The sequence below is a fragment of the Rhinolophus sinicus genome, chromosome 12 (assembly GCF_057876585.1).
Source record: "Rhinolophus sinicus isolate RSI-liver-muscle chromosome 12, RSI-T2T, whole genome shotgun sequence".
Taxonomy (NCBI): Eukaryota; Metazoa; Chordata; class Mammalia; order Chiroptera; family Rhinolophidae; genus Rhinolophus; species Rhinolophus sinicus.
This window is the reverse complement of record NC_142512.1, coordinates 41,686,350-41,699,062: the sequence shown is the minus strand read 5'-3', so window position 1 is coordinate 41,699,062 and position 12,713 is coordinate 41,686,350. Positions and strand designations below refer to the sequence as shown.

Here is a 12,713-nt window from a genome sequence, read left to right as displayed (position 1 = left end):
CTTCCAGACCGTCAATAAAGGACTTCTTGTCAGGATGTCCTGGGTCCTCAAGGAATTCCCAGGAGAAAGAGGACATGGCTGTCTTTGCCTGTTTGGGAGAGACCCCTCAAACCTATAGAGGCCTCATCTGGTGCTGCACCCAAAGAGCCTGGGTTCTGCCCTGGCCCTACCAATTATGGGTTGCTTAACCTTCTGGGCCTCCAGCTCCTTATCTATAAGATGGAGTACATAATATCTACTTTAGAGTCGTGAGAATGATGATATATGTGACAAGGCCGTTCAAAAGGAAGTTGCTCAATACATGTTTATGAAGAAAGGGGAGCAAAATGTGTGTCAACTGAAGACTATTTGCTGGAGGGAAGGCAATTGTGTCAGTTGTTGTGTGGCTATAGTCTATGTCCTTCATATACCAGGTAAATACACTGCATCTTGTTCTCTATTTGCCCATGACCTGAGGGCCAAGAAGGCCTTCTAGAATCACACAATCCAAATCTCCAATCACAGAGGGGAAACTGAGGCTCAGAAAGAGCAAATGATTTGCCTGAGCTTCTCTAGGCAGAGCTGTCCTATGTCTCCCAGGCTTCATCCTTCCCCACTGCTTCACCCTGCTTCTTGGGGTTCTGTTGTTTCCACAGGATCGTAAGCTCCCAGAGGGCAGGCACATTTGCACCCTCTGTCCCCTCCCCAACATGCATGCTGTGCTCAGAGAAGGCGCTCTGGAGGAAACTGCAGACTTGTGGGACGTGACTGGCCATACTGTCCTTGCACTGTTGATTGAGTTCGTGTGGCCTTGCCTCCTCAGCAGGCAGGCAGGAACCTCATACAGGCCAGGAAATCCTGGGCTTCAGTTCCAGGTCTCAGCAGAGAGGTGGGGGAGAGGACAGGTTTCCTTTTCAGTCATCCCCCTGTACGTCCTGCTCTACTTGCTGCTTGAGGGCTAAGAAGGCTCCATGTGGGCCACTCCAGATCTTTGGGAAGGGCTGGGCTAAGAAGCCTTATCCTAGGGTCCCACCTCTGTCCCAGGCCTTCTGGTCGCCTGCTGTCCTTTAGCAGGTAGCTGGCTGCTGTGGGAAGCTCTTGGTTGGTGTGGGACTGCAGACCAGGGGACTGGCAGCTTTTCCCTTCTCTCTCTCTCTCTCTCCATATATATCTATATCTATATATCTATATCTATATCTATATCTATATCTATATCTATATCTATATCTATATCTATATCTATATCTATATGGTGCCAAAAAAAGTATACACATTCTAAGAAAGGAAAACTGTATTAAAATTGTAATAATATATACCAATAACAAAAGATGAATACAAGTCACGTTTGACTTCTGCAATAATAAGAGGTCCTCAAAGTGGTTACCATCAGCGTCTAGACACTTCTGATTATTACTGCAAACTACTGCTTGAGCAACGTTGACCAAAGTGTTCACTTGCATACATTTTTTGGCACTCCCGGTGTGTGTGTGTGTGTGTGTGTGTGTGTGTGTGTGTGTGTGTGTGTGTGTTTTAAGGCACAATGATACATGGCGGTAGCTGCACCCAGAACAGTCTTCATTTTTAAGCAAATTCACAGCTTGTTCTAGGAGCCACAATGCTGGCTTTCCCCAGGCTTGGCCACTGCTGAGTGTAGACACAGTGGCCTGCTCCCAATCTCTGGTCCAGGAAGGCAGGAGCTGGGAAACCTGGGAAGGGAGCAGAAGGTGTCAAGCTCTAAAGTGAGGAATGACTAAGGCCCTCGCCTCCAGTTAGGCCCTCCTTGTATTTTTGTTGTTGTTGTTGCTGTTTTGAGCTACAACTCTAGAACTGTTAGCTCGCAGAGCTAGAAAACAATCCTCAGAAGTCATCCATCCAATCATACTACTTTACATATGAAGAAAATGAAAGTCCAGAAGGCTGAGGGCTTGTCCAGACACCTGTCTGTTGCTCTTCCCCCAAACTTCTCAAACAGTCAAGCATGACTCTGTGCTGGATATCGGCCTGGAACCAGTTTCCTTCAGCCCTAAGTCTAGAGGAGAAGGGAGAAGGAGGGAAGGGGAGGGAGGAGGAACACTTTTTCCACCCTTCCTTCTCAACTTCACTTTGTGGGACCATCCAGAACTGTCTCCAGCTGGAAGGAAGGAAATCTCATCCTTTAGGTAAAGAAAGAGTCCAGAGAGAGGAAGGGATTTGTCCAGCGTCATCCAGGGAGGCCTGGGCCAAACTCAGGCATCTTGGGAGTAACTTTTATTATACTCTGCATAACTCAGTCCTCAATGACGGGCTTTTGCTTTGTGCCTTGAACATCTAAATTGTTCTCCCTGAAATAAACTCTCTTTGGGATCTTGAGCATATTTTTAAAAAGCTTAAGGGCAGGACTGGACCTTAAAGCATCTTGAAGGAATGAAGGTCCAGCCTAACCTTTGAAGCCCAGTACTATTCTGGATGCTGTCACATCTGCCATCACATCTAATTTGGAATTCACAGAGTGTCACAACTGAAAGGGACATCAGGGAACAGAAGTCCGAGTACTGTTTCCCAGATGAGCACACCAAGGTCCAGAGGGGAAATGACTCATCCAACAGCACATGGGGATGGAACTGATCCTAGGACCCAGGTTTTATCACCTCCTGTCCTGTTTTCTTATTTTTTGCAGTCCCCACAGTACCTAGCATTGTGCTGGCCTCATAACTTTTTAGTATGCTCAATAAATTCTTGCTGAATGGACTAGGAACAAGGTGCTTTATGTATAAGTTGCCCTTGATAATCATAAAACCTTTAAAGAATGCATATTTCTTTTGATAGATATCTAGTAAATGCTTATCGCTTGGGTTTATCAGCTCAGTTCTTCCTTGTTCTATATTATTTTCTGCCCGTGGCTATATTTAGGCAGAACTAGACTGTTTCCACCCCAGACACTCTTTGGAGGCCAGAAGGGCCACACAACTATTGCACCACCAGAGACTTGAACTGTGCTAGCCCACTCTGGCCAGAGCCTCCCAGAGCCTCTGGAATCCTGCCTGTGGATCTGACGATTTCCACTCCAGGAGAAATTCTGGGTGAGAGTTTGGAAGTGAGGGAGGGCACACGGGAACTGGGTGCCCTGTCTGTTCCCCAGGCAATGCTAACTTTGGTGGGCATAGACTCTGGGTGAGGGAGAGGGGGTGTGGAGGAGATAGATGGGTACTAGCTGTCAGTACAGCAGTGTCCACTGAACAGGGAGGGGAAGGTTCTTTCTCTCCTGCTCTAAGTACTGACCAGTTCACTTCTCATTATTCCAGGTAAGAGCAGCGATTCCCAGAGCCCTTAGCAGTGTTGTTCACCATTCCTCATTCCCCTCCCCAGGCCTGATGCCTCTTTTTCAAAGTCCAATAGTGGTGCCAACCTGTCAGGCTGGTTAAATGCCTGGTTCTCTTCCAAGATTGATTTCCTTCTACCAAATTCACCACTGGGTCTCAGGGACAGAAGTTCCCATCTTTAGTAGGTTCACTCTACATTGGAAAACGGAGGCAATGGTTAACAAGACAATGCCATGACCCTTGTTTCCATGGTGAATGGTCCTGGCAAGGACCATTACGAAAGGGACTCATAACAAAAGACAGTTTTATTTTCTGTGAGGAACTCTTCAGTTCCTTAAAGGCAGATTTCATTTCTACATCCCTAGCACTTACTACAGGTACTCAAGAAACATGTGTAGAATGAATGTGGAATTATTTAACCCCCACTTACCTGAGAAAGGGAAATCTGAGGGCTCATCAAGTCACCATATGGTGAATTCTTGTAACTTCTAGGGCAATTGGGTACTGGGGGACCAAGGTGATAATCTCAGGGACCTCCAGAGAAGAGGGCTAGAGTGCTGGGCTTGGGAGCCCAGCTCCCCCAGGTCCTGTTTCTTGTGTTTTGGGGACAGAGAAACATGGGTTTGAATCCAGTTCTTGCATGCATGAATTCAGTGACTTTGGGCAAATTATTTAGCTTCTCTGAGGCTTAGTTCCTTCATCTATGGAATGGGAAGTGCCTAGTGGAGGTGTTCCACGTGACAGTTATTGACATATGTCATGCCAGATGGGGAGATTGTTTCCTCATGTGCTGAGATCTTGAGAAAAGAAGTTTCAGAATCTTCAGTGTTCCCATGCCTTTACTGAGTACCTGCTATGTGTGAAGTGATGTGCTAGGTGCTGGAAAGGCAACAAGAAATATGATCTTATCTCTTTTTCTCAAGTGGCTCATACTCAGCTTGGGGAGGCAAAACATAAGCACTGAGAAAGCAAGATTCCAACCCAACTGCTGTCAAGAGACAACATAAGGTTGTTGTAATAGCAAATGGGTGGTACCATCATTACAGGACAGAGGCAGAAGGACTCTTGTCTTGGAGTGACATAGGATAACTTTGTGGGGATAGCCTTTCTGCTCATAATCCATTGTCCAGTTAAAAAGTGGTCACCTTGGCTTAATCTTTTAACGCTCATTCGTTTCATTTAATAAATATTCATTAAGTCTCTTTTTGTTCCAGGCACTGCGCTGGGTGGAGCTGTGTGGTTTCTGTACTTGAGAAGCTTACAGAGATGGACACTGAACCAATAATGCCATAAATAGACGTATGTTTACGAATTGTTATCAAGGTCAATCAAACCATATATAAAGTAAGCTCTAGAGGTGGGGTTCAGGAATTAGCATTTTGAACAAATTTCAGGTAATTTGTAGGAACCCTAAAGTTTGGAAAGCACTTTTCTGGGCCAGATACAGATTTCGGTGACAAAATTGAAGAGGTTTTAGGCCCCCTTTTGATTAGATTTGTGTTCTAAAAAAGGTCACTGTTTTGGGAGAAAGCTGGGATGGATGCAGGTAGTAGACTAATTGGGGTGGCAGATGTAGTATCTGAGGTGAGGGGTGATTTGGCTTAGAACAAGGGGTGGGGCTAGAGAGGTGTCAGAGGAAACTGATTCATGAGATACTTTGTAGGAAGAACCTTTATCATTTATTCCAGAAATATTTATGTATGTCATTTACTTTTTCTTTTTTTTTTTTTTTTTAAGATTTTATTGGGGAAGGGGAACAGTACTTTATTGGTGAACAGTGTGTACTTCCGGGATTTTTTCCAAGTCAAGTTGCTGTCCTTTCAATTTTAGTTGTGGAGGGCGCAGCTCAGCTCCAGGTCCAGTTGCGGTTGTTAGTTGCAAGGGGCGCAGCTCACCATCTCTTGCGGGAGTTGAGGAGTCCAACTGGCAACCTTGTGGTTGAGAGTTCATGCTCCAACCATCTGAGCCATCTGGCCACCCGGGAGCTGAGCGGCAGCTCATTGACTTCATTTGAGTTGCAGAGGGCGCAGCTTGCTGGCCCATGTGGGAATCGAACCAGCAGCCCTGTTGCCCAGAGCTCATCCTCTAACCAACTGAGTCACCCGTCTGCCCTGTCATTTACTTTTTCTGATTAGACAAGTAATACATGATAGTTGCAAAACTTCAGACATAAACGAAAAAGTAAAGAAGAAAGCAAAGGTAAATATTTTGGTATGTATTCCAGGATTTTTTCTATACATACATACTCAAACATATGGATCTAGTTTGTTGTTTGAAATAATGGAGCAATTCTGTAGTACTTGTTTGATTAATGAGTTTTGAGAAAACAATGTATCTTAAACATCTTTTCAGGTCAATATAGACTTATATAATTTTTTAATATCTGGATGGCATTCCACTGAGCAGATGTACCCTAGTTTGTTTGCCAATCCCCTACTGATGGATATTTAGGTTGTTTCCAACTTTTCACATCATTATAAACAATCTCTTTTCCTTCTATACTCATTTTTGAACATGTAAATGTTTGTTTTCTTAGAATAAATTTTTTGTTAGTGGAATTACTGGGTTATTGAAAACTGTTTAAGTTTAATCACACATACTCATATCGTATCTAAGGGGAGTTAGTTGTAGAGGAGGATGATACCAAAGTCGGACCGGAAGTCTTCCTTTTGAAGGCCTTGGACTGTTACAATCATACCCTGGCTTTTCCCAGTCTGTTTTTTCCCTGGCACGGATGCAGTATGTGCAGTCCGAGCTCGAGACCTGTTCCAGCCATCCACCCGCAGCCTGGAACCCTGGCTGGGGCCTCCGCGGCCCTCCCAGCCCCTAGGAATCCGTTCCCCAGTTCCCCTCCCCCACCGCGGGAGGGCGTGTTAGGGAGAAGCTTAGGCAGGCAACGATTGCACCATCCACGGTTTGAAAAGGAAGTCGAGAAAGCGCGGGGAGGAAAATCGAGCGTCCCAAAGGCTGAGCCCCAGCAGCTAGATCTGGCCGCCTGCAGCGCTCCTTCAGAACTATTCGCTGAGCTCGGATCCCCAGCTTTCCACCCCCTCCTCAGTCCAGTCCCTAGCTGAGTACCGGCCCTTTAAGAAGCTGTCACGGTGGCGCTGCTGGCCCCGCCCCGCGGGGAGGGCCTAGAGGGAGGGGAGGGGTTGGAGATGGCTGAAGGGGGGGCGGGTCTATTTTTAGCTCCGGGTCGGGTCACGTGACGGGAGTGACGTCTCCGAATGTTGTTGTTGGTGGCGGCGGCGAGCGGAGCCGGAGGAGCCGCCGCAAAGATGGAGGAGCCGTCGAGGAGGCGCTGCCGCTGCTGCCGCCGCCGCTGCTGCCGCCGCCGCCCGCGAAGCCGGAGCTCAAGCCGCAGGGGGTGAGAGCACCGCACCATCCTGGATCCCACCTCCCCCGGGCCCCCCGGACGCGAGGCGGCGCACCCTCCTGCCGTCGCTGTCCGCGGGCGCCCCGCGCGCGCGCCGCGCTCCGCGCCCCCCTTCCTTCCTCCCGGCTCCTGGTGCCGGCCGGCGCCCCGCGGTAGCATCGCCAGCCCGGGAGCCGGGCCTCGGGGTTACTGCGCGCGCCCCTCCCCGCTCCTCCCATACAGGGGCGCCTTCCTGCAGGTAAGGGAGTGGCCCGCCTTCCTGCGACCCGCACCCCCAAATGGCTCGGACACCGGCCGGGGCTTTCTGATTTGCCCCCTCCCGGGTGGCGCATGTCGCGTTGCAGAGCGATTTGAGTCCTGCACCTGGATTCTATGCAGACCCCTCTTCGCTGGATACTCCTTTCTTGGTACTCTGAGGTGAGGGGCGCTGCCCACCCCACAGCGCTTCTACCCAGACCTCAGAACGCATTCTTGATTTTGTGTCCTTGATTTCCGCGCATGAGGAGGGGGCCTCTGGGCCCACCTTACTACTCTCTCCCATTTCACCCTCTCCCCCTTGAGGCGTTACTGCGTTTGTTCCCCCCCCCCCCCTTCTGTCTGACACCCTGGTGCCAGAGAGACAGCTAGGAGATGCAAGCTCCCCGCTTCTTGTCTGGGGTGGATGCCCCCCATTTTTCATCCTGGGTCTCTAGTTCATGGAGGCCTGGACACTGTTTTAAGTTGGGGGAGGCTGCTTCCCTACCCCACCCTTCTCTGGGGCCCTGGGGGAGATGAAAACTGGTTGGGTGATAAGTAATTAATCTGGCAATTTGGTTGGTGGGGGGAGAAGAGGGGAAGGTGGAGATGCTCCATTTGGGAGAGGAGGTGACCACCTGATACCCCCACTGTTGGCCTTCTGAGATGAGGTGTGTCCCTAAAGAGGAAGAGGAGCAGCTGCGTTTGCTTTTGGGGGGGTTGCTCAAGAGACCCACCACTCTGACAGTGACCACTGTTCTGGGGCCTGCAATTAGCTTTGGCTGTTGGAGTAATGGTGAGTGGGTTCACGGTCCAGCTGGGATGGGAGGATGGAGCCAGATCGTAGGAACAAAAGGAGCCAGAGGATGGGAAATCCAGGAGACTTGGATAGAAGGACTCTTGACCAGACTGCCTTGCAGGACTGGAGCTGGGGCTGGGCCTTGCCCTGGGCCTCTTCAGGGTCAGAGGATGTAGGCAGGGTGGGTCCTCAATCAGAGTTCCAGGCACTAGGGCCCCTGAGCTTTTGTGCTGGCTGTTGAGATGCTGGGCTGGGCCAGGCTGGGGATGGTGGCTGAGCCACGTTGGGGGCTGCCTGCTTCTTCATTCCAGTCTTCCCTCCTTCGTCTCCCTCTTAAACACAGAGCTTGGGGAGATCTTGGTTTGCCTCCTGCCCCTTCTCTTGAATCCTCTCTCTGCTTGCATGCCCCCTTGGACTTGGATCTGGGCTGCGTCTTGACAAGACAGGCAGGGGTCTCTCTGAGTTAGGGGGGTGGGCCTCCAGTATCTCCACCTCTTCTGTCCCTCCGTCCATCCATGTCCATCCATACGTTCGCCAAGGGCCAGAGAGACAGATGCCAGGTGCAAGTTACTTGGGAGCAAGGATGGAGGGCATGGTAGCCCGTGCCAGCCTTCCCTTCCTTCCCAGCATATCCTCTGTGGCTGGATCCCGTAATTTGGAGGGAGTGGGGGGCAGCAGCATGACATGCAGAGACAAAGGTTTGCTTTCCCTTCCCTAGGGGTGGCATCTTAGCTGTGTGTTTAGAAATGGGGCCTAGGGTGGGGGGGGAGTTTGTGTTTCTGCATCAAGGGGGAGGGGGACCAGCTATAGGAGCTGGGGGGAGTACAGTTGGTGCTGAAGTACCAGCTGCTCTTTAATAATGAATTCTTCCTACTCACATCCCTTTGAGGAGGGATGTCTGGAACACAGTATCAGGCTCAGCCAGCCTGCTAGAGGATGCACTCTTGTTGGGGGGTGGGGGGGAGAGACTGCAAGTGGGGGGAAGCAGTTCTTGGCATTTTTGGAACACTGTCATTTGCTCATGAATGAAAACCTGATGCAGCCCGTGAGGGGGCCTATTGTAGCCTGGAGCTGACTTGAGCTAATTAAACTTTCTCTGCCTTTCTTCTCCCCCACCCCACCTCACCCCAGCCCTGGCCCCAGCCCTTTCTTGAATGGGGACCCTGTCTGGTAGTGCTGGGGAGGGGGTATCGTTCTGCCTGAGGTTTCAGGGCAAACAGACCCAGTCTTCTGCCCTCTGCCTCCGCCTCCTCCCTCCCTCCCCTCTCACCCCTCCCCTTTTTTTTTCTAGAAATAGCAGCCTCCTCCATCTGGCTTGTGCAGATGCCTGGAGCTGCGTCTGAGCAGACAAACAGAAATGGGCCGATCGCAAAAATGAATTTGTCAGCCTGGTGCCTTTTTCCTCCCGTTACCTTCCCCCTTCTCTTAGTCTGAGGCCGGGACATCCAAGTCAGCTACCCCTCATGGCTCTGGTAATCTTGGGCTTCTGGTGGCCCAGCTTGGGGAAGGTGAAGGAAGCACTTGGAGGCTGGGGACAGTGGTCACAGTCCCACGGCCACAGTCGAGAGGGATCAAAAAGACAGGTCCTTTGCGCCTTGGGGTAGGATATTTGGGCTCTAGCTTTCTGCTGATGTCTTTGGGGGCAGACCTCAGATTATGGGCAACCTCAGGTTCATTGGATTTGGTTCAGACAGCTCACCTAGCTGCCTGTAACCTGGGGAGGGGACCCCGGCCACAGTGCTCAGGACTTGGGCCTACCTCCAGCAGGGCCAGAGCTGGTGTGTTTGGAGAAGCTGCCAGGTGGTGCTGGAGTCCAGGTTCCAGAGCGGCCCTCAAAGGGACACCTGACTCCACAGGAATTCCAAGGGAGCTATTTGAGAGATCCCTGCTGTAAACTTGTGGCCTTTGGGGCATTGCATTGCTCCATGTCTCCAGTTGCTTGTCTTACCTTCTCTTCCCACCCTCTGCCAAGTTGCTCATGAATGGGGTAGGGGGTGTCCCCCTAGGGTTTTTGCCCTACCTCCCCCGGCTTAGCCATGAGCTTATAGGATGAGATGCTTCCCTCATTCCTCGCCCTGTCATCCTGGCTGGAGGTAGGAGGTGGGTTTGGATCCTAGAGTGGGATAGGGGTCTGACTGGAAGAGAGAGTTGACGGGGTAGGCCAGGACCCTGCGGTCTGCCTACTTATGAGGTCAAGAAAGTCAGGCTCTTCACTGGTTTGCCATCCAAGTGTTTAGTCATTCAGGAGTCACATAGCACTTGGTCCCCAACTTCCCACCAAGACCCTCGTATAACAGTAGTCAGCAGTGAGTTTCTCTGGTGGAGGAGGGACCAAATAGCTCAGGTTTTAACCATCATGCTGTCCTTTTCCCCTTCATGCCCCACCCTAGACAAGAATCTACGTCTGTCTTGATCAAACGCTTTGTTTCCCAGAGAAGCCCCTGTTGATGGGAGGCTAGCTGGGGGTGTTGGCAGACACTCTGCAGGTGGACAGGGCCCAGGGGTCCTGCTGCGTCCTGCAGGGTGGGGAGGAGTCCTGAGCCCATGGGAGTTCTAGGAGCCAGGAGCCCCTCCCTTCTTCTTCCCAGAGGGTGAGGATGATGGCGTCTCACAGCTGATCTTGACTTAGTTTTTGTGCTATCGAGGCTCTGCTCGGCCCCTTCGGAGTTCCCTGCTGTGGAGATGCCTTTTACTACCGTGTTTCCCTGAAGTTAAGACCAGGTCTTATGTTAAGGTTTGCTCCAAAAGACGCATAAGGGCTTATGTTCAGGGGATGTCCGCCTGAAAAACCATGCTAGGGCTTATTTTCCGGTTAGGTCTTATTTTCGGGGAAACACGGTAGGGAGATGGGCTGGGCCGTTTGGGCTGCTGGGAATCGTGGGAATTTCTGAAGCTGTGTTCCCCAGCCCACGGAAAAGGGTGTGAGCGGGACTGGGCGCCAGCCCCGGGTGGGCACGGACTGGGTCTGGGCTGAGCTGCCTGCCCACGCGCGCCCTGCCAGGGCACCAACAGCCCCACCTGCTGCATTCCTGAACTTGGCCCCAGCCCTGCACAGCCTCTTTTGTCCTTGCCCCACACCTGTGCCTGTGCCTGTGGGGAGTCATTCAGCCCCTTCGCTGCCTCCTCCCACCTCCCCCATCTGAGTGCACCTTTATCCAGCCACAGAGTCCAGACCCTGTGGGTGAGAACAAGGGGCAAGTAGGCCTAGGAAGACTTGAAGTTTTCCTAGTGTGTGTCCGTGTGTGTGCATGCATGGTGTGTGTGTGTGTGTGTGTGTGTGTGTGTGTGTGTGTATTCTTGTGTCCCTGCCATGGCTGACTCCAAGGCGACTCAGCTGTGTATGGACCCCACCCCTGGGAATCCTTGATGAGAAATGCAAGGCTTACTAAGAATTATCCTGCCAGGAGGTGGGGCTGTCCAGGGGGCAGAGCTTATTGCCGTTTCCTGGATGGGGGAGCAGAGTTAGGGCTTAAACATCCAGCTCCTCTCAGCCTCATCTGAAAGCTTCCTGGTACCTTGCTTTCACTGGTTATTGGAGGGCTTGCCTTCCTTTGGAAGAAAATGAATGAGATCATGTCTGGGGAGGATCGTGGACTGTTTAGGGATGGGCCCAGGTGGGTGCATGCGTAGTGTCTGAGGCTTGAGGACTAGCTCTGGGGCTGGAGGAGTGGGCACAGGTTGGCAAACTCATGGTCATTTAATAGTGGGACATCTTCCATGTCCCCCCGCTAGGCCTTTTGATGCCTTTGTACAAACTGGAAGAAGGTGTCCCTTATTCTGGGTGGACTCAGCCTGGGTGACCCATAGCTTGGTAGGCAGAGGACAGGTTGGATTTCAGAGCTTGCACAGGGCACAATCTGTACAATATATACACAAAGCCCTGGGCTTGGGCCCTGGACCCCAGTCTGGGGGGCACTGCAGGTAGGGTGAATGTCTCTGCCTTTCCAAATTCCTGGAAACAGCATGGGTTATGGATAGAAGAGGAGTGATTACCCTCTTGCCCTGACCCGTTGTTAAATGGAGAGCAAAACAGAAGCACATTACATTTTGAGAGTCGGTGGCACAGGATCAGAGAGTAGGGAGGAGATGCCACTCATCTGAGAGCCCCAGCTCCGGCCGCTGGGGCTGGGTCGCCAGGGACTCCCAGTCAGCCCTGCATCTCCCCACTGCCTCGGACAGAGCTCAGAAGCCTCCCTGCACTTTCTCCTTTGCGCACAGCCAGTCCCACATTGGGCACCTTCTGGAGTCTGTAAGGTCTGCCCCCTGGCAGTGGGCACCGTTGCCTGAGCAGGAGTTTGTTTGGGTGTGACTACTATAGCCTTTTCCCTTCCCTTGAGTGCTGGCAGCCTCCCCAGTTAGAGAAGAAACCAGAGTTGGGTCCAGTGCTGCCGATTCCCTCTGTGCCCCTGGGCAGGTGTCACTCCTCTTCTCCAGGTATAAACTGACAAGCTCTGAGGGCTCCTTCATCTTGCAGATGCCTTAGTTGGGGGCCTCTAACCCTGCTCCATCTCTCCCCAGGAATGCCGTTCTGAGTGCCTGACTGCCTCGCCCCGAAGGATGGCCTCGGATGGGCATTAGAGGCACAGCGGCCCCGGGCTCCTGTCCCGTCCTCTGTCTGTTATCGTCTGTCTCTCTTGACACCACCGCAGCTCCATCCCCTCCCGTCCCAGCCCCCAACGCCAGCTTCCTGCAGGCCCAGAGCCGGCATGAACTCGCCCACCGAGTCGGGTAAGAGCTGGGAGGCCAGAGAAGGGCACTGTGGGGTGGCTTTGGCTACAGTGGGCTGTGTGGAGACCTTCAGGGTCTGAACTGTAAGGGAACAATGGGGTCAGGAGAACAAAGGGACAGGTGTACTTGAAGTTATTGATCGTAGGGTCCACCTGGGAATTGATGGTCGACAGTCTGGCCTGGTCCTGGAGGGCATGAGTCCAGCTCTGTCCCCACGCCTGTCCTCTCAACTCACGGGCCCTCAGTTCCAGCTCTGCCTTGCCCTGTTCGCCAGGACAGACAGTCCTGAGGTGAAGGG

General features: G+C 51.8%; 1 protein-coding gene across 7 annotated transcripts in view; it reads left to right on the top strand.

Moving 5' to 3' along the window:
- Nucleotides 1-6,487: 6,487 nt before the first annotated feature.
- Nucleotides 6,488-12,713, top strand: part of HDAC5 (histone deacetylase 5) — a 34,239-nt gene continuing 28,013 nt past the window's right edge. For 3 of the 7 annotated variants that reach the window (XM_019752256.3, XM_019752255.3, XM_019752251.3), the window contains exons 1-2: nucleotides 6,488-6,645; nucleotides 12,206-12,415. In XM_019752256.3, coding sequence (XP_019607815.2) covers nucleotides 12,394-12,415 — 22 coding nt within the window. In that variant the 5' untranslated portion in view covers nucleotides 6,488-6,645; nucleotides 12,206-12,393. Of the gene's footprint in view, nucleotides 7,072-12,205; nucleotides 12,416-12,713 lie in introns of all 7 variants that reach the window. The other 4 variants (XM_088788938.1, XM_088788941.1, XM_074320639.2 and 1 more) reach the window with 4 other exon arrangements.